We start from the raw sequence: 22,104 nt of genomic DNA on the forward strand, positions 1-22,104 counted from the left end.
CCTCTCAGTGGAGACCTGTATAGGTAATCAGTGCCCTGATTACAGTACAAGAGAAGAAAAATATTACAGCGCACACATGCAAAAAAAAACAAAAAACATTCACCTCCAGCAAGGCTAGTTTAAAGACACCTAAACATTCTCAAAAAGACATTTTCAAAAATATGAGGATTTGGTCACAGCATATTGCTATATGTTGCTAAGCCCACTTACTGCGACAAAGTACCCCATGATTAGTGGGTCCTACACTATCCATAGATTTGGGAGATCCTCCTTCTCTGAACCATGAGAGCTACACTCTTCTATATGGGAGAATTTTGAGGTCTCCACCTATGACACAAGTGGACACTAATGAGAAGTACTTAATGAGGGAATAAGGTGCTCCTATCCCAAAAAGGATTTGGTCATAATCCATACAATACACAAACAAGATATTTGGGGGGCACACCTTCTCATTAAACATGGTGCAGCCATAAGACCATACAATAGAAGAAAAATGTCTTTTTGAGAATGTTTAGGTGTTTTTAAACTAGCCTTGCTGGAGGTGAATGTTTTTTTGCATGTGTGCGCTGTAATATTTTTCTTCTATTGTATGGTCTTATGGCTGCACCATGTTTAATGAGAAGGTGTGCCCCCCAAATATCTTGTTTGTGTATTGTATGGATTCTGACCAAATCCTTTTGGGATAGGAGCACCCCACTCCCTCATTAAGTACCTCTAATTAGTGTCCACTTGTGTCATAGGTGGAGACCTCAATATTCTCCCATATAGAAGAGTGTAGCTCTCATGGTTCAGAGAAGGAGGATCTCCCAAATCTATGGACAGTGTGGGACCCACTAATTATGGGGTACTTTGTCGCAGCAAGTGGGCTTAGCACCATATAGCAATATGGTGTGACCAAATCCCCATATTTTTGAAAATGTCTTTTTGAGAATGTTTAGGTGTTTTTAAACTAGTCTTGCTGGAGGTGAATGTTTTTTGCATGTGCGCTGTAATATTTTTCTTCTATTGTACGGTCTTATGGCTGCACCAGCTTTAATGAGAAGGTGTGCCCCCGAAATATCTTGTTTCTGATTACAGTACTGTCCCCATCAGTGACACCAATCAGTGCCCATTAGTGATGCCAGACAGTGCTGCCTTTCAATACCTGGTCATCAGTGTTGCCCATTAGTGACGCCCATTAGTGCCCATCAGTGCCACCTATCCGTGCTGCCTATCATTGCCCACCAGTGCCACCTATCAGTGCTCATCAGTGCGGCATATGTGTGGCAAATTAGTGCCTCCTCATCAGTGTCACCTATTCAGTGCCCTTCAGTGCCGCCTCATCAGTGCCCATCAGTGCCGCCTCCTCAGCGCACATTAGTGAAGGAGAAAAATTACTGACAGAAAATGAAAAAAAAAAATTCTTTTTTAAATTTCAGGGTTTTTTTGTTTTGTTTTAGCGGAAAAAAAACCCAGAGGTGATTAAATACCACCAAAAGAAAGCTCTATTTGTGTGAAAAAAATATAAAAATGTCCTATGTGTACAGTGTTACATGACCGCGTAATTGTCATTCAAATTGTGGGAGCGCTGAAAGCTGAAAATTGGCCTGGGCAGGAAGGGGGTGAAAGTGCCCGGTAGGCAAGTGGTTAAAGTTTGACATGTTGAGTATCGGTTTACTCAGTGCAACCTCCTCTATTATATTTTACTAAAGATTGGGGTAATATATTGTGTCTGTGTGCCCTGAAATTAAACTTTAGTGTATTTTTTTTTTTTTTTTTACTGAAATTTTGTGCTTCAAACCTCTGCGCTAATATTATGTGACATAAAAAAATAAAGAAATTAAAGAAATAAAGAACTACCACTATTTTATTCCTCAGGGTATCTACCTGCAGACAATATATCATGTTTGGGGCGTTCTATGAAATCTTCAGGCGTTTTTTTTTTTTTTTTTTTAAGCATGTGTGCAAAAAAAAAAAAAAGGCGAAAACGGCTCTGGCAGTGAAATAGTTAAACCCTCACTCACTCTTTCCCCATTCCTCTTCCTTTATACTGGATTTTGGAAATGTAAAAATGTAACAATTTAGAAATCAGATAAAAGGTTAAACATTGTAACACACTTTGTGTTTGATAAATAGTGAATTTTGTTTATACATCAGACAAAAAAGAGGGACAATTGAGGAGGAATGAGGGACGGGATTGGGGGGACTTTATCGGGGACAGACCCCTCAGATCGGGGACAAGGCTGACATACGGCACATATAGGTGTCACAGGGCCTCCAGATATAGCTGAGTATATAACAAGTCATGGGATAGGACGGGGCGGAGCTCTGTTAAGAAATGAAAGTGAAAGAATATTTCTGACTTTCTCGGAGCAGAGACGGGCCTAATACTACATACCCTGCCCCCGCCTCACTGCCCCGGACACCTTCACCATGGGGGACACCGAGTACCCCTACCCTGTGGCCCTCCAGTGGAAGGAGGACCCCAAGGTACTGAAGAAACTAAAAAATAAACTTCTGGTGTATTTCCAGAAGAGGAGCGAATCTAATGGAGGAGAATGTGAGATCCGAGACACCGACTGCACCCAGGGCCACATCCTCATACACTTCAAGGAGGAGAAAGGTAGGTACTGGGGGGGGGGATGGGGAGGAAGTTCTATACAAGAAAAGATATACCTGTGCTCAAATCCCAATCACCTGTACATGTATTTCAACTATGAGGTGCTAAACGGGTGTGACCACATATTACACTACAAATCCTGGATGGACCCTCTGCACCCTTCCCAGCAAACTATGCCATGAATATAGGGAGTATAGCTGTGTACAGAGGGTGCATCCAGGTAAGTACTGAGGACTGGAGGGGATCCTCATACACTACAAGGAGGAGGGAGGTAAGTACTGAGGACTGGAGGGAGATCCTCATACACTACAAGGAGGAGGGAGGTAAGTACTGAGGACTGGAGGGGATCCTCATACACTACAAGGAGGAGGGAGGTAAGTACTGAGGACTGGAGGGGATCCTCATACACTACAAGGAGGAGGGAGGTAAGTACTGAGGACTGGAGGGGATCCTCATACACTACAAGGAGGAGGGAGGTAAGTACTGAGGACTGGAGGGGATCCTCATACACTACAAGGAAGAGGGAGGTAAGTACTGAGGACTGGAGGGAGATCCTCATACACTACAAGGAGGAGGGAGGTAAGTACTGAGGACTGGAGGGAGATCCTCATACACTACAAGGAGGAGGGAGGTAAGTACTGAGGACTGGAGGGGATCCTCATACACTACAAGGAGGAGGGAGGTAAGTACTGAGGACTGGAGCGGATCCTCATACACTACAAGGAGGAGGGAGGTAAGTACTGAGGACTGGAGGGGGATCCTCATACACTACAAGGAGGAGGGCGGTAAGTACTGAGGACTGGAGGGGGATCCTTATACATTACAAAGAGGAAGGAGGTAAGTACTGAGGACTGGAGGAGATCCTCATACACTACAAGGAGGAGGAAGGTAAGTACTGAGAACTGGAGGGAGATCCTCATACACTACAAGGAGGAGGGAGGTAAGTACTGAGGACTGGAGGGGATCCTCATACACTACAAGGAGGAGGGAGGTAAGTACTGAGGACTGGAGGGGATCCTCATACACTACAAGGAGGAGGGAGGTAAGTACTGAGGACTGGAGGGGGATCCTCATACACTACAAGGAGGAGGGAGGTAAGTACTGAGGACTGGAAGGGATCCTCATACACTACAAGGAGGAGGGAGGTAAGTACTGAGGACTGGAGGGGGATCCGCATACACTACAAGGAGGAGGGAGGTAAGTACTGAGGACTGCAGGGGATCCTCATACACTACAAGGAGGAGGGAGGTAAGTACTGAGGACTGGAGGGGATCCTCATACACTACAAGGAGGAGGGAGGTAAGTACTGAGGACTGGAGGGGATCCTCATACACTACAAGGAGGAGGGAGGTAAGTACTGAGGACTGGAGGAGATCCTCATACACTACAAGGAGGAGGGAGGTAAGTACTGAGGATGGGGGGGATCCTCATACACTACAAGAGGGAGGGAGGTAAGTACTGAGGACTGGAGGAGATCCTCATACACTACAAGGAGGAGGGAGGTAAGTACTGAGGATGGGGGGGAGGGGCAGCTGATGTCTCTTTTCGCTTTCTATATATTCTATTCCGGGAAGGGATCGGAGTGTTGTCACCTCGGATTAGATTTCTGCAGGAATTGGGGGGGGGGGGGGGGGAGATGTCGGATATCTGACATGTAGGTGTAATGAGGGGTGTAGCCACTCCATCCTTTCATCGATGTACGGGGTATACTGTAGGTGATGTTTTGTAGATGTTCATAATTACAGAATAGATGTCAGTCTGGTGAATGTTCTGCTTTCTCTGGTGTTTTATAAATATTTCCTTTTTATTGTAATCACATGTTTAGGCGTGGCGCACACAGGCATTAAAAAAAACGCCACTTTTCCAGGCGTCCAGCATGTATTTTCTTTTTCTGTCTTTGAATGTGACTCTATGATTGATTTTCTGCCATCTCCTGGTGGAAAGGTGCGGTGTAGATAGGAGGATTTTAGCACACCTGTGTGCATCGGGCTGTATGTAGCCATGTGATGTGAAGTGGGCAATGCGATGAGCAGACAGGAAGTGAGCGGCGTGTAAGAAATGTCCTCCCCGGGACCAGAACTTTCTCTGATTCTGATTGGTCTTTACAAGGATGCTGGATTCCTGGCAGGACCAACAGGAATTTTCTGTATAAGCATTATTGTACCTAGCCTGAAAATTGAAAACCAATGCAGACTCCACTTCTAATGCCGCGTACACACGAGCGGACTTTACGGCAGACTTTGCCCGGCGGACGGGATTTCGTCGGACAATTCGATCGAGTGTGGGCTCCAGCGGACTTTGTTTGCTCAAAAGTTGGACAGACTTAGATTTGAAACATGTTTTAAATCTATCCGTCGAACTCGAGTCCGGTCGAAAAGTCCGCTCATCTGTATGCTAGTTAGACGGACAAAAAGCCACGCTAGGGCAGCTATTGGCTACTGGCTATGAACTTCCTTGTTTTAGTCCGGTGTACGTCATCACGTACGAATTCGACAGACTTTGGTGGATTGTGTGTAGGCAAGTCCGTTCATTCGTAAAGTCCGTCGTAAAGTACGGGCAAAGCCTGCCGTAAAGTCCGACCGTGTGTACGCGGCATTAGACTAGGTTCACACCTGTGCGTATGCTTCTTCATCCGTTCTTTGGTGCATTTTGACAGCATGTTTCTGGGCATTTTTGATGTGCCTTTTTTCTGTAGGAGGAGACTGGTTGGTAAACACAAAATCCTACCAAAAAAACATGTACATGCGTTTTTCATGCACTTCCATTGAAATCTATGGGGCCAAAATCACATCTTCCAAAGAAGTACCACCAAAAGAAGGGCCCCACCTCTTCCAAAAACACTGCAGGAAGATGCATCAATGCAAATGTGTGTTGTAGCACTTCAGCACAGATGTAAACTAAGCCTAAAGCTACATGACGCAATGCTTTTTTTTGCGCGCTTGTCCCTCAACAATGTACAGCAGAACATTCACTTGCACGAGCTTTCCTATGCACAAGAAACACACCAAAGTATGTCCTGCATTTTTTTTTTGGCAGTGAGCCAAGTGCATATTGCGTGTTTTAGCGCGTATATCGTGTGTTTCCAGGTACACAAAGGTGTGACTGCAGCCCGAGGACAGGTAATCTGCAATATTTGACTTTCTTGTTCTTGGGTTTGGATACAATTTTTAGACATTTTTGTTCTCAGGTTTGGATACAATTTTTAGACTTTTTTGGTTCTCAGGTTTGGATACAATGTCAGTTTTTCTTCTGTATTTTCAGTTTCCTTGAACTGTAACTTGGCAGCAGAATTTCTGTTTCACATTCCTGACCTCACTCCTCTCATATTACAGACAGGGATGGGGTGCTGCAGAAAGACGCCCATGAACTTAAATTGCCTGGAGGGAAGAGGATCAAACTAGACATTCGGTCTCCGGGGGTGGACGGCGGTGGGAGCCCTGAGGAACCATCAGCGGTAAGTTTGACTTGGGCTGAGTAAAGTTTGAGAAGTACCTACGTTTGATTTGGTGTCAGCCTGTTGCCATTCCTGTACAGCAAAGCTCAGACTGGGAGAGCAATAGAAGGAGCCAATCAGGTGTGCTGTAGTGCTCATGTGTCAACAAGGAACATACTGATAGGAGGAGACAGCAGTGTGACAGAGAGATGTCACATGCCGGTGTTCTGCCGAGAAAGTTCCGCTCGGCGTATAATTTCCCCCCTCTACTGCGCCTGCGCAGTAGGTATCGGCGGAAATAGCCGAAGCAGAACAGCTGAAAATCAGCTATACACGGCACCTGTAAGAGGGCCCCTCGCAGGCTCGCTTAGCTCGCCATGCTTCGGGCACGGCCTCGCTGCGCTCGGCACTTTTAGATTCCCCCTCTATGTCCACTTGGATGGTGGGGAAGGAACCTGGACCCAGAGCGCAGGCGCCGTGTACAGCTGATTGAAGCATTTGAGCTTCGGCTATCTCCGGCGGCTGAGAGTAGTATGTACTGCGCAGGCGCTGCGCCTGCGCAGTACAGGGGGGGAACTTATCCGCCGAGGGAACATTCTCGGCAAGACACCGGTAAAAGAACATGTACACTAGAGCATGCATGGCAGAGCGGGCACTGTGATCCCCCAGAACAGCAGACAATGTATTCCCCCAGCACAGAGGGCACTGTGATACCCTCAGCACAGCGGGCACTGTGATACCCCTAGCACTGTGATACCCCCCAGCTCAGCGGGCACTGTGATACCCCCAGCTCAGCGGGCACTGTGATCCCCCAGCACAGCGGGCACTGTGATCCCCCCAGCACAGCGGGCACTGTGATCCCCCCAGAACAGCGGGCACTGTGATCCCCCCAGCACAGCGGGCACTGTGATCCCCCCAGCACAGCGGGCTCTGTGATCCCCCCAGCACAGCGGGCTCTGTGATCCCCCCCCCCAACACAGAGGGCACTGTGACCCCCCCAACACAGAGGGCACTGTGACCCCCCCAACACAGAGGGCACTGTGACCCCCCCAGCACAGAGGGCACTGTGACCCCCCCCAGCACAGAGGGCACTGTGACCCCCCCCAGCACAGAGGGCACTGTGACCCCCCCCAGCACAGAGGGCACTGTGACCCCCCCCAGCACAGAGGGCACTGTGACCCCCCCCCAGCACAGAGGGCACTGTGACCCCCCCCAGCACAGAGGGCACTGTGACCCCCCCCAGCACAGAGGGCACTGTGACCCCCCCCAGCACAGAGGGCACTGTGACCCCCCCCAGCACAGAGGGCACTGTGACCCCCCCCAGCACAGAGGGCACTGTGACCCCCCCAGCACAGAGGGCACTGTGATGCCCCCCCCAGCACAGAGGGCACTGTGACCCCCCTGCACCTGCCTGATTCTTTTTTGGCAATGTCCCGCAACGCAGGTGTGCTGCTTTAGTGCTTTGGGGTGATGCACAATAATGCACGCACTATTACATTGTGATAACATGAGCATTGCAAGAACTAATGCCGCGTACAGACGATCGGACATTCCGACAGCAAAATCCATGTTTTTTTTTTCTGACGGATGTTGGCTCAAACTTGTCTTGCCTACACACGGTCACACAAATGTTGTCGGAAATTCCAAACGTCAAGAACGCGGTGACGTACAACACATACGACGAGCTGAGGAAAATTAACTTCAATAGGCAGTGCGGCTCTTCTGCTTGATTCCGAGCATGCGTGGACTTTTGTGCGTCGGAATTGTGTACACACGATCGGAATTTACCCAAACGGGAAAATTTGAGAACCAGATCTCAAATTTTATGCGACGGAAATTACGATGGAAACTGTCTGATGGAGCCTACACACGGTCGGAATTTCCGACGACAAGCTCCGATCGCACATTTTACATCGGAAAAGTTGGACCGTGTGTACGGGGCATTAGAGGTGTGAAGCCACCATTAGATTGCTCGGATAGACCAATAAGACATTGGAAATCACAATTTAACTTTAGGCAGAGGTGCGTATGTGCGGACGAAGGAGCGTATGTGCGGACGAAGGAGCGTATGTGCGGACGAAGGAGCGTATGTGCGGACGATGGAGCGTAAGTACACCGCAGCCTGTGTGCATCCGTGCGAGGATCAAGCTTCAGTAAATAAGGCCTGCTATGCTGGTGATATAATATCTCATATATATGTGTGTGTGTGTGTGTGTGTGTGTGTGTGTGTGTGTGTGTGTGTGTATATGTATATATATATATATGTGTGTGTATATGTATATATATATATATATATATATATATATATATATATATATATATATATATATATATATATATGTGTGTGTGTGTGTGTGTGTGTGTGTGTGTGTGTGTGTGTGTATATATATATATATATATCAGTTGTCCCGCAGTTGGGTTGGGTCGGGTCTTTGTAGTTATCTCCTTCCAGCAGCTCATCTACAAACCTCTACATTGAGTACAAAAAATAAAATTATGAAACAGTCCAAGTAAACTTATAACACGAGATATGAGCTCATGGAACGTACTTCTCCTTCTCCTCGTTGTTTGTCGGAGAACGTCCTTGTTCTTTGTACATTATATGTGCCGTGTCATTCACATGTGAAGATAAGGAGATATCGGGACAATAAAACTTCGCTGATCCCTCAGGCAGCCATACACAGCTGTATATTGTGACATGGGGGAGTTCACTCCAGAGCCGGATCTAGCCTGTCTGATGTGGGGGTGCAGTAAAAATGTCAGGGGGGGCAGAGGATGGGAAGCCAGCAGGGCAGAGGACAAGGTCAGCAGTTTTCAGGGCAGTGTACAGAGGCCATTATTTGTAGGGAAGTTTAGAGGGTGTCAGCAGGGCAGAGGACAGGGGTCACCGCTGGCAGCAGGGCAGAGGACAGGGGTCACCGCTGGCAGCAGGGCAGAGGACAGGGGTCACCGCTGGCAGCAGGGAGGACAGGGGTCACCGCTGGCAGCAGGGAGGACAGGGGTCACCGCTGGCAGCAGGGAGGACAGGGGTCACCACTGGCAGCAGGGAGGATAGGGTCCAGCAGAAGGGAGGACAGGGGTCACCGCTGGCAGCAGGGAGGACAGGGCTCACCGATGGCAGCAAGGAAGACAGGGTTCACCGCCCGCAGCATGGAGGACAGGGGTCACTGCCGGCAGGAGGGAGGACAGGGGTCACCTCTGGCAGCGGTCACCACCGGCAGAAGCTTACTCAGCTTCAACTGCAGTACCACGCTGCACCTCATACCTCATCACACCTTGTATCCGGGACCCTGTCCACCACCACCCCCCAACCTAACCAGATTTAAACCTTGTATCTTGTATCCTGGGCCCTGTCCACCACCACCCACAACGTGAGCAGATTTGCACCTTTGGAAGAAGTGCAAAGCAAGCGACCTCCTGTGGCCAGTGTGCAGAGGGGAAACCACTTGCCCAGAACCCAAAAGATGGCGGTGATCACTGTAGTTCTGTCCACCACCACCCCAACCTGAGTAGGTTTGTACCTTTTAGGTTTGTTAACTTTTCGTAACAATAACAAATGTTCGTTATGATAAATTTAGGGGCTCCCACCATCCCTGTGCTGTGCTGACTTCCTGGGTTTTTAACTTTTAGGTTCCACCACCACCCCAACCTGAATAGGTTTGTACCTTGTATCTCGTATTCAGGACACTGTCCACCACCACCCCCAACCTGACCAGGTTTACACCTTGCATCCAGGACCCAGTCCACCACCACTCCCAACCTGAACAGGTTTACACCTTGTATCAGGGACCCTGTCCACCACGACCCCATCCTGAGTAGGTTTGTACCTTTTATCTCATATTCAGGACCCTGTCCTCCACCACCCTCAACCTAACCAGATTTACACTATGTATCCCACACCCTGTCCACCACCACTCCCAACCTGACCAGGTTTACACTTTGTATCGGGGACCCAGTCCACCACCCCCCCCCCCAACCTGACCAGGTTTACACCTTGTATCGGGGACCCTGTCCACCACCACCCCATCCTGAGTAGGTTTGTACCTTTTATCTCATCCACCACCCTCAACCTAACCAGATTTACACTATGTATCCAACACCCTGTCCACTACCACTCCCAACCTGACCAGGTTTACACTTTGTATCGGGGACCCAGTCCACCACCCCCCCCCCAACCTGACCAGGTTTACACCTTGTATCGGGGACCCTGTCCACCACCACCCCATCCTGAGTAGGTTTGTACCTTTTTATCTCATCCACCACCCTCAACCTAACCAGATTAACACTATGTATCCCAGACCCTGTCCACCAACACTCTCAACCTGACCAATTTTGCAGCTTGTATCCAGGACCCAGTCCACCACGACCCCCAACCTGATCATATTTACACCTTGTATCCGGGACCCAGTATACCACCACCCCAAACTGGCCCGGTTTACACCTTGGATCTTGTATCTAAGAACCTGTCCAACACCACCCCCAACCTGACCAGGTTTACATCCTGTATCCAGGACTCTGTCCACCACCACCCCCAAGCTGACCAGATTTACACCTGGCATCTTGTATCCTGGACTCAGTCCACCACCACCCCCAACCTAACCAGGTTTACACTTTGTATCCGGGACCCTGTCCACCACCACCCCACCCTGAGTAGGTTTGTACCTTTTATCTCATATTCAGGACCCTGTCCTCCTCCACCACCCTCAACCTAACCAGATTTACACTATGTATCCCAGATGCTGTCCACCACCACTCCCAACCTGACCAGGTTTACACTTTGTATTCGGGACCCAGTCCACCACCACCCCCAACCTGACCAGGTTTACACCTTGCATCCAGGACCCTGTCCATCACCACCCCCAACCTGATCAGGTTTACACCTTGTATGAGGGACCCTGTCCACCACCACCCCCAACCTGACCAGGTTTACACCTTGCATCCAGGACCCTGTCCATCACCACCCCCAACCTGATCAGGTTTACACCTTGTATTAGGGACCCTGTCCACCACCACCCCAATCTGATCAGGTTTACACCTTGCATCCGGGACCCTGTCCAACACCACCTTAACCTGATCAGGTTTACACCTTGTATCAGGGACCCTGTCCACCACCACCCCCAACCTGAGTAGGTTTGTACCTTTTATCTCATATTCAGGACCCTGTCCTCCACCACCCTCAACCTAACCAGATTTACACTATGTATCCCACACCCTGTCCACAACCACTCCCAACCTGACCAAGTTTGCAGCTTGTATCCAGGACCCAGTCCACCATCACCCCCAACCTGACCAGATTTATACCTTGTACCCGGGACCCAGTCTACCACCACCCCCAACCTGGCCCGGTTTACACCTTGTATCTTGTATCTGAGACCCTGTCCAACACCACCCCCCAACCTGACCAGGTTTACATCCTGGCATCTTGTATCCTGGACTCAGTCCACCACCACCACCAACCTGACCAGGTTTACACCTTGCATTTGGGACCCTGTCCACCAGCACCACTCCCCAACCTGGCCAGGTTCACACCTTGTACCTTGTATCCTAGACCCTGTCCACCACCACCCCTAACCTGACCAGATTTACACCTGAAATCTTGTATCCTAGACCCTGTCCACCACCACCCCCAACCTGACCAGGTTTACACCTTGTATTCGGGACCCTGTCCACCAGAACCACCCCCCAACCTGGCCAGGTTCACACCTGGTACCCTAGACCCTGTCCACTACCACCCCTAACCTGACCAGATTTGCACCTGAAATCTTGTATCCTAGACCCTGTCCACCACCACCCCAACCTGACCAAATTTACACCTTGTATCCGGGACCCTGTCCACCTCCTACCTGACCAGATTAACACCTTGTATCTTGTATCTGGGACCCTGTCCACCATCCCCACCCACCTGACCAGATTTAAACCTTGTATCCTGGACCCTGTCCACCACCACCCCCAACCTGAGCAGGTTTGCAGCTTGGTAGCATTGCAAAGCAAGCAACCTCCTGTGGTCAGTGTACAGAGGGGAAACCACTTGAAAAACAGAAATGGAAGGCGCGCACACCAAGTGCATTACTAAATTATTAAGATAATTTAATAATAATGTTTTACATAAAAGTGGGTACTTACAAAATGCAACTGACAAAAGGCCATAAAAACAATGCATGGGCATGCACAGAACACAGGGTACAGCTAACGCGTTTTGGGGGCGCACCCCCTTCCTCAGAGCTAGGCCCAGGGGAAACCACTTGCCCAGGACCCAAAAGATGTTGGCGGTGATCACTGTAGTTCTGCCATCTACTGAAGTGAATTCCAGCTTCTCCAGTGCTCCCATGAGTACGAGATCATAGACTGTGCCAAGCTGGAGTTAACTGCAGAGTGCCCAGCGAGTAGAAGGGACCACACATGCTAGGAGACCTCTGCCTGGCTATGTCCTTCATCTTCATTGCAGAGACATTGGTGATCGGTCTGCTCTGCCCTCTTTCACCTGCAGATCTGTTGGTTTCTACTCTACATGTGAGATGTTTGCAGGCATGAGCTGGCTGGCAGAGTTGTGTGTCGTTGGCAAAGCTGCCATGTGGTATTATGGCCTTATTTAGAGCTCCTGCATGGGCAGCTCGGACCTGTTTGACAGTTGTGACTGGGAGACAGAGGTGTGACCGCAGAGGTTTCTATCAGAGATGCAGCTGAAATATATTTTTAATGATATAAATGAGCCTGGGGCAGTTCCCCAACTTGGAGATGAGCCTTCACTGTGTGCGGTAAAATACAGAGTTTTTCTGAAACGTGCTGTCCCGTGTCACTACACCCTGTATCTGATGTATGTTGCATTAGGAGGGATGTGCTGAGCCTATGCCGACTCCACCAGTCCAGCGTACCTCTGTTACCACTTTCCCAGTAACAGAATGGGTTCCCGCCATGCACATAGCACAGGCGTTATGCGTGCAGTTTTTAACTACTTCTTTCCCGTACCATGCGACAAGGCTATGGATCTCTGTAAAACACTGTTTGGTATCCAGTTGCTACTGGAAACCGACTACTGGGGAGGAAGCCAAATCATCAACCTCCTTCGCTCCCGGAGGACCAGTCATCTACACCAGGTACCAGGCTTCCCAACTGGTTGCAATGTACCTTGCACTAGTCCTTGGTTATCTAAAGCAACTATTGTCTTGCCGAGTGAACCTTGTAGTAGTGGCTTTGCTTCATACCCCACATGTGCTTTACTGACCCAAGTTCTTTTGATACACCAGAAACCCTCATGCGCCCCTTTAAATTACTTCAGACCAGGCTTAGAATGGTAGATGCAACTTTACTCAAAAATCTTTAAAGATACAGTTCAACATGAACTATAATTTTAAAAATGCCCCTAAACTATCTCTACTTGGCTGACCAGGCATACCTGCATAAGATAGTACATTTCAGGCATTTCCCAGAAGCTGGTATATCTCTGGACTCCCAGTGCCTCCGACAGACTGCAAGGCACAGCAGTCCTCCTCTGCAGCAATCGCATCCCTCCGTAGAGAAGGAACAGACTGGCGACCGAGGCCCCGGACCACAGCCTTTCCCCCACTTTTATAATACGGGGCGGATAGGCTGGACCCAAAAAGCCCAGGAACAGCAAGGCACAGCCTTAACCCCTTTCCAGCCTGAGCCACTGTATAGCTAGAAAACCATAGGCAACCTGCCTACACACAACTATAAGTTAGAGAACATCATTGTCTCTGCAAGACTTCACCTGCTCTAAATAAATCCTCTTCTGGAATTAGAAAGGAAACTCATTTATTATTACTGTAACATTTGTAACATGGAACATACAATGGTGTAATGATGGTTCTGAAGACAATGCCTATATTCTATTATGTTTGTACATATCATCAGCATCTACTTCCTAGAATAGGTTACTATTTTCGTTGAGTAAAATGTTTTTTTGTTTTTTTTTTCTTAGGTTTCCAAAGTGGATCTCACCCCCCAATCCCCAGGTAATGTGCTCTAAACATATGGCTGTTTAATATATCGGAGATGATGTTGTCTGTAGGACATGATGGTGGCTGCAGTGGGCAGAGAACATAGGACTGTAGGTGGTTTCTGGATATCTTGAGATGGTGGAGGCTGTAGGACACAATGTTGGTCCGGATGGTTGCAGGAGGTGATGGTAGTCATGGTAAACGCATAGGGGGATATTTACTAAAACTGGAGCGTGCAACATCTGGTGCAGCTGTGCATGGTAGCCAATCAGCTTCTAACTTCAGCTTGTTCAATTAAGCTTTGACAATAAAACCCGGAAGCTGATTGGTTTCTATGTAGAGCTGCACCAGATTTTGCACTCTCCAGTTTTAGTAAATCTCCCCACAGTATGATGGGTCTTATGGTGAGTGTTGAATGTCATGTGGTCCTGTTAGAATCAGTCTTTCATAACCCTCTGAACTAGGAGGAACCCTTGAAATAACTTTCCGGTCTTAGGGAACCCCTGTTAAACCTGAATTCCAGGAATTCAGTAACTTTTTAAAAAGTTCAGGTACACTATGAGTTAAAATGATTGTAAAGTCTTGTTTTTTTAATTAAAGATAACAAACATGTTATACTTACCTGTTCTGTGTGATGGTTTTGCACAGAGCAACCCAGATCCTCCTCTTCCTGGGTCCCTCTTCGTTGCTCCTTGCCCCTCCTTCCTGTTGAGTTCCCCCACAGAAAGCAGCTTGCTATGGGGGCACCCGAGCTGAGTCACTGCTCTGTGTGTTCTTTCAGACATGGAGCCGTGGCCCGACCCTGCCCCCTTTCTCTTTTCATTGGCTGCCTGACTGACTTTGATTGACAGCAGTGGGAGCCAATGGCACTGCGCTGCTGTCTCAGCCAATGAGGAGGGGAGTCCTGAGCAGCCAAGACACTGCTGCCACCTTTCGCTGGATCTAGATGGGGCTCAGGTAAGTATGAGGGGGGGCTGCTGTACGCAGGTTTTTTAATCTTAATGCATAGAACGCACCTTCTGCTTTTACAACCACCTTAAGTCCAATTAGGTGCATGTCACCCCCGGATGTATCTCTATTACTTATATGGCAAAAGGTTTATTGCCCCCGGAGGATACACTCCTGGCTGTGAGAGGAGAGAATGACACAGGTCAGCTATATCTGTCCCTCCCATCTGCTGTCCATTCACAGAAGCCTTTGTATTTTGTCAATGAGCTCACGTAATACAAAGGCTTCTGTGAATGGGCAGAAGGAGTAGAGGGGTGAGCATAGCAGTTCCAGTGATTCTGCTCTTGAAGGAACTGAGACCACAATGAGCAGTGTTGGAGCTCTAGAAGTTATCTTCCTGGAGCACAATAAACATGCTAGATGTGAATAATAGAGATAAGTCCAAGAGGTGGCAGGCTCCTTGTTAGACTGAACTCATGGTATGCCTGCAGTTTTTACAAAGTAGCTAAATTCCTGGAATTCAGTGTTAATTACAAAACCTTCAGCTCCCAGTACATTAGCATGGCAGTAGTAGGGAAGAATGCTTCTTACATTTATGGTCAGTGGGAAATATTCAGTCCATACAGATGGCTACAAAAAAAAAAAATTGTCAATGGTTACTTATCTGAGCGTAAAAAATTCCTCATTGCTCAAGGAACCTCTAGTGACTTCTGGAGGAACCCTAGGGTTTCAGGGAACCTTGGTTGGGAAAAGCTGTGTAAACTGTTGGACATAATTGAGGGGCTGTAGAACATGACAAAGGTTATAACGGCTGTAAAGGGATTATTGTAGTCAAGGAGGTTACATGACTTAATAGTGGTTGCATTTGCTGTCAAATATATATTTTTTTATGGTGGCTATAAAATACAATGGTGTTCATGCCAGCTGTGGAATATGAGGGTGACCTGGATGCCTGTATAACATGATGTTGGTCAAGGTACATGTAAAACATAATGGTGGTACTTCGGGCTGTAGAACTTGATGATGGCCACAGCTGGTATATAAAATGATGGTGGTCCTGGCTAGTGTAAAACATGATGAACATCATGGTTGGTGTATAATATGGTGGCGGTCATGGCTGGTGTAGAAAATAATGAATGTCGCAGTTTTTGTGTAATATGGTGGTGGTCATGGCTAGTGTAGAAAATGATGAATGTCACAATTGGTGTATAATATGGTTGCGGTCATGGCTGGTGTAGAAAATGATGAACCTCATGGATGGTGTATAACAGTAGTCTCCAAACTGTGGCCGTTTGCTTGCCTTTATCCTTCCCTTGAGGCATAATTCCTGCCACTGACACCAACAATGGGGCATAATTCCTTCCACTAACAACAAAAATGGGGCACTAATCCTCCCGATGACACCAACTATTTCTCCCCCTAATACCAAAGATTGGGCATTGCTTACTCCCGCTAGGTCCATCCCCCCTAAAGTCTGAAGGATAGCCCTTTCTTTAGAAAGTTTGGAGACCCCTGGTGTATAAAATGGTGGTGGTCATCGCTGGTGTATAATATGGTGGTGGTAACGCTGTATCCTGGCCTAGGCCGACAAGGCCCAGGCCTAGGGCAGCACTTTGCAGGGGGGCAGCACAGTAAGAGAGCAAGTGTTAGTGTATTGTAGCACCAGTCTTTTGGGGCGGACTGGGCTGAGAGGCAAATAAGTCTAGCGCCCCCATAAAGCGTCTGCTTCCGGTATGCGGGTGGCCAGCATTCCGCAACTGTTGGGGGGGGGGGTGCCGCTTCTAATTTTGACTGTCCTCACGTCCTGCACCACAAACCTTCCTCACAGTGCTATCTGTTTTCTGCTGCGCCATTGGCATGGCTATATCTTCTTAGTCCTCTATCAGAAATTTGTACTTAAAGTAGAACTATAGGCGACACTTTTTTTTTTCATTTTGGATAGAATAAGGGAGGGTTTATTTTTTACCATCCCTGTCCCATTGCAGAGACTTCCCTTCACTTTCTGCCCCATAGCCAAACAGGAAGTAAGAGGAAATCTATGCAAATTAAGGAAATCCAGGGCGGGTTTTAAACAGCAAGGGGTGTGATCTTGACATGAAGGGGTGAGTCATATTTAAATTGAGGGGTGCACGAGTTTAGTCAGGCCTAGGGCAGCACAAAACCTAAATACACTACTTGGTGGTGGTCATGGCTGATGTAGAAAATGATGAATGTCACGGTTGGTGTAGAAAATGGTGGTGGTCATGGTTGGTGTAGAAAATGACGAATGTCACTGATGGTGTATAATATGGTGGTGGTCATAGCTGGTGTAGAAAATGATGAGCGTTATGGCTGGTGTAGAAAATGGTGGTGGTCATGGCTAGTAATAAAAACAATGAATGTCACGGTTGGTGTATTTTATGGTGGTGGTCATGGATGATGTAGAAAATGATGAACGTTATGGATGGTGTATAATATGTTGGCAGTTTGGCTGGTGTAGAAAATGACGAAAGTCATGGTTGGTGTATAATATGGTAGCGATCATGGCTGGTGTAGAAAATGATGAACGTCTTGGATGGTGTATATTATTGTGGCGGTCGTGGCTGGTGTAGAAAATTATAAATGTCATTGTTGATGTATAATATGGTGGTGGTCATTGCTGGTGTAGAAAATGATGAACATCATGGATGGTGTAAAACATGGTGGTGGTCATGACTGGTGTAGAAAACGATGAATGTCAGGGATGAGGTTGTATAATATGATGGGGGTCATGGATGAGGTAGAAAATGATGAACGTCATGGATGGTGTATAATATGGTGGCAGTCATGTCTGGTGTATGTAGAAAATGGTGAATGTCACGGTTGATGTATTAAATGTTGGTGGTCATAGATGATCATGGTGAATCTGGTTGGCAAATAAATTGATGGTGGTCATGGTTGTTGGAGAGGCCTGATGGTGGTCACAATATTAAGCTATAAGAGACAATCCATTTCATGATGGCTGAAGGAGATGATGGTCATATTGAGCAGAGTGAATTTTAGCTGCAGCGGTATGAAGTTTTATATACTGGCTGGTGATAAAAGATCAGTTTAATGTTTCTCTCTTTAATTTAACAGCTGCCGAGGCTTCAAGTAATCAATCACACGTTACACAGGAACCCCAAACCTCTCTGATTCTGATAGAGAACATCCAGGACAGCTACTCTTCGGAGATGTTAAACCTTCTGGTGGAGAATATAAGTGGCATTAACGAGGACACGGACTTCCAGGTGGAGAGAATTCCAGAGAAACAAAGTGCAATCATCACCTTCACATGTGATATCGGTGAGAACCAACACTGACCCCAATCCCTTCTCTTATGAAGTACACAGATATGCGGGTGATAATAGTCTCTATGTCAGGTTATTAAAACAATTTTATTGTATTGCGGTTCTGAACATACTTTATTTTCCTAGGTATAATCGTGCTTCATTGTATGCTCCGTGGCAAATGTTCATGAGTAGAATCCTAGATGTACTAAAAAAAGAACTTTGAGCTCAATACTTATTTTAAATTTCTCTGCTAAGGTACCCGTAGTCCTGAGAAGTCAGCTCCCGATCATAGTCCTGGAGACACCTCTGGGTGGCACTTCTCAGGACACATCTGCTATGGACAATTATTTCTAATACCAGGACAATAATGACTAAAAATGCCAACTGAAAAAAAAATACAATCAAATGATACCAAGGGAAACAATTAGGAAAATGTATCCAAACAATTTAATCAAGTAATCAATCAGCTTTCAAGATGAACCGATAAACTTTAATAAGGCTTGTGGTCTAAAATCCATTTCATTCTCAGCTCTTGTGTTCATTCTACACGGCTGGAACCTGGTGGAATGGCTGCCATGAGGGTGCTGGTGGGTTTCCACTTTACATATTCAGAGGGCAGCAGCCCAGAACTTGCTGGTGGGTCTTTCATCTGACTTTGCTGCCCTGGCTTTGTATAGCTTTATGGAGCAACCATGTCACAGAATTAAAGTGTATCTCCAGGGAACAAGGTTTTGGATAGAGTGATTAAGGGTTAGACTCCCTGTCAAGTTCCCATTGTTATCATTGTCCCCATTGGGGGGATCCACAACCCAGACTCTCACTGTGGAGACTCTTTCTCCAAATTCCACCAACAAAACATTCCAAGATAGTTGGAGAACAACAATTTTTTCCAATAACTTCTTTCTGCAAAGTCATCCCAGCAAGTGAACACTTTATTATATAAAGAACCTAACATTAGCATATAAGCACTTAATATTGTTATTTGATAATTAGTAAAACACATAATAATTATTTTTATTGATAAAGAAAGTGAAGGGAAATCTAAAACTTTAGAGTTGTCCCCAGAACAAGAGATGAGTAGAAATCTTCCAATGGGGACGCTGGTTCTGGTGACAACTGTTTAAGCTAAGAGGGGACATCCCCCCACTGTGTGAGATTTTCTCATACTTCCTGTTGCATCTCTGGGACCAAAGGCTCACATAAGCTGCTGATCCTCTGGTGCCTGACTTTTTTATGCCGCGTACACACGACAGGACTTTCCGTCAAACTAGGTCCGACGGTCTTCCCGACGAACTTTTGGCAGAGGTCCGACAGACTTTCAGAACGAACGGACTTGGCCACACTTCGATCGGACTAAGTCCGATCGAAAGTCCGTTCGTTTTGTACGTGATGACGTAAACGGGACAAAAAAAGGAAGTTCAATAGCCAGTAGCCAATAGCTTCCCTTGCGTCGTATTTGGTCCGCCGGACCAGCACACAGATGAACGGTTTTCCCGATTTTTAGTCCGTCGGACTTGAATCCGTCGGACAGATTTGAAGGATGTTCTATTTTTAGGTCCATCGGATTTTTTACCCAAAAAACGATCGGACTAGCCCACACATGATCGGATTGTCCAGCGGACTAATCCCGTCGGACCTAGTTTGCCGGAAAGTCCTGTCGTGTGTATGCGGCATTAAAGCTTTTATGCTGAAAGTAGTAAAGAAGATTGCAAGATTCAAGATAAACAAAACCTCATCACCGGTGTACAATATGTCCTGTCACAGTTTAGCAATCACATTCATTCATCATTCAACCAACTTCTTTTTTTTTTGCCAGATGTTTTAAAATTTGTTGAAAATTTTTCAAGAAACTCCAACATCCGGAAATGTAAAATGAAGGTAAAGCCTCTGGAAGAAACACGAACGATCAGGGTTGAAGGCCTCCCACCCAACACCCCTGAGGATTACATTGGCCTGTATTTTGAGAACCCGAAGCATGGCGTTCCTGGAAGTACGGAAGACACCATGGCCATTCCTGAAGAGGGCGCCGCACTGGTTACATTCTCCACTGTAGAAGGTACGTTGGGTGTCAAGCTGGACAGCACCGGGTACTCTGATCACAGAACCGCACGCATACCGGGGTGGGGATGGCCGGCAGTTTATCATCATGAATTAATATGAAGAATCTTTCTGAAGATCTCCTGATAAAACTAAGCATTGCGGTATCAATTCTCCAAATTAGTTCTAAAAAGTTAAATCGCATTATTGTTTTTTGTAATTTAAATCTTATACTACTACATACAAAGGCAGATCATTGGTGAAGATTTCCTGCTTGTTTTATACTCATGGGGCTTATAGAGCTGCTTAGTTAGAGGTTATATCAACCAGCCGCCTGGACAGTTGCCATGTCGGACATAATAAATCATTTAGATACGAATTAACACAAGCAACACACCATTAATTACAAGAGACATTACCGTATTTATTGGCGTATAACACGCACCCCAAGTTTAGGAGAGAATTTTAAGGAAAAAAACTTTTAAGAGGAAAGTTTAAGGAAAAAAACTTACATTTAAATGCCCATCAATGCAGCCTCATCAGTGTCCATCTGCAGCCTTGTCAGTGTCCATCTGTAGTGTTGTCCCCCATTGCAGCCTTGTTAGTGTCCATCTGTAGCCTGTGTCGTTTGCATCTTTGAAAATGGCGCTGCCGTTCTCGGCCGCTTTCGGCCATTCTTGGCGGCTCTCGGCCGCTTTCGGCCATTCTCGGCGGCTCTCGGCCGCTCTCAGACGCACTCGGCTTTCGGCGGCTCCCGCAGGACTGCGAGAGACGTCGAGAATGGCCGAAAGCGGCCGAAAGCCGTCGAGAATGGATGAGAATTGCCGAAAGCGGCCGAGAGCCACCGAGAATGTCCGAAAGCGGCCGAGAACGGCGGCGCCATTTTTAAAGCCGCCGAGAAAAGCCAAAAGCCGCTGAGAGCTTTCGAAAAGCTCACAATCTGCGGGGGATCAGCATATAACACGCACCCACGATTTTCCCCTGATTTTCAGGGGAAAAAAGTGCGTGTTATACGCCGATAAATATGGTAATTCCTGTTATTTTGGAACACCTGATCAGTATTACCTTAACCCAGACTCTCCCAGTACACTAAACTAAAATACACTAAACTTACTGGTAAATAATAATACTACATTAATAATCAGAGGTACAGGGGGGAGGATGCAATAATTCTTGTACTAGAGGGCTTTTTTTGGGCTTGTTGGTCGTCATTAGTGGAGTACATGGAAACTATGGCTTCTATGGAGTAGTGAGCAATGAGAAAGGATAACCATACAGTTAATTGGGAAAGGCACCAAAAAGACTCCACTAGACCAATGAAAACAGCAGATATCAACATGACCCCATCCCCCATCACAAATCAAAAAATGGCTCCACCCACTATCCTAAAATGAAGAGTATGTCCCCCTGTATATTTTTTAGCTGTGTGGAAGTGAGACCAGCTCTCCTACCTCCACACCTTGAACAGACTGTACCATATAATAAAATAACATTGCGGGGAGTGGGGGGGGGGGTTAAACCGGAGCCGCAGGGGCAGCTGAGCATGGCAACCAATCAGCTTCTATCTTCAGCCTGCTCAGTTAAGCTTTGGAAATGAAAGATAGAATCTGATTGGTTGTCATGCACGGCTACTCCAGATTGTGGCTATATATGACTCTCTATATCTTTAGAAGCTGCCAGATTAATAATTGGTAATTGGAAATAGAAGACATTATGGAAAGAAAAATTTTTTTTCTTGAGGTCAAACTGAAAAGGAAACAATTGGACAGGTTTGGGTTTTCACAATATCGTTTGATGGGGTTGTAGTATTCAAAGTGCAGAATATTTTTTTTTACCTTC

The 22,104-nt window shown here is 46.9% G+C and overlaps 1 protein-coding gene across 1 annotated transcript in view; it reads left to right on the top strand.

Annotated features, from left to right (window-relative positions):
- Positions 1-2,306: 2,306 nt before the first annotated feature.
- The window catches only part of LOC141147291 (protein mono-ADP-ribosyltransferase PARP14-like), a 62,673-nt gene continuing 42,875 nt past the window's right edge, over positions 2,307-22,104 (top strand). The window contains exons 1-5 of the mRNA XM_073634500.1: positions 2,307-2,602; positions 5,932-6,053; positions 13,972-14,005; positions 18,035-18,241; positions 20,045-20,284. Coding sequence (XP_073490601.1) covers positions 2,413-2,602; positions 5,932-6,053; positions 13,972-14,005; positions 18,035-18,241; positions 20,045-20,284 — 793 coding nt within the window. The 5' untranslated portion in view covers positions 2,307-2,412. The remainder of the gene's footprint in view (positions 2,603-5,931; positions 6,054-13,971; positions 14,006-18,034; positions 18,242-20,044; positions 20,285-22,104) is intronic.

The sequence above is a fragment of the Aquarana catesbeiana genome, linkage group LG06, assembly GCF_042186555.1.
Source record: "Aquarana catesbeiana isolate 2022-GZ linkage group LG06, ASM4218655v1, whole genome shotgun sequence".
NCBI classification, from domain to species: Eukaryota; Metazoa; Chordata; class Amphibia; order Anura; family Ranidae; genus Aquarana; species Aquarana catesbeiana.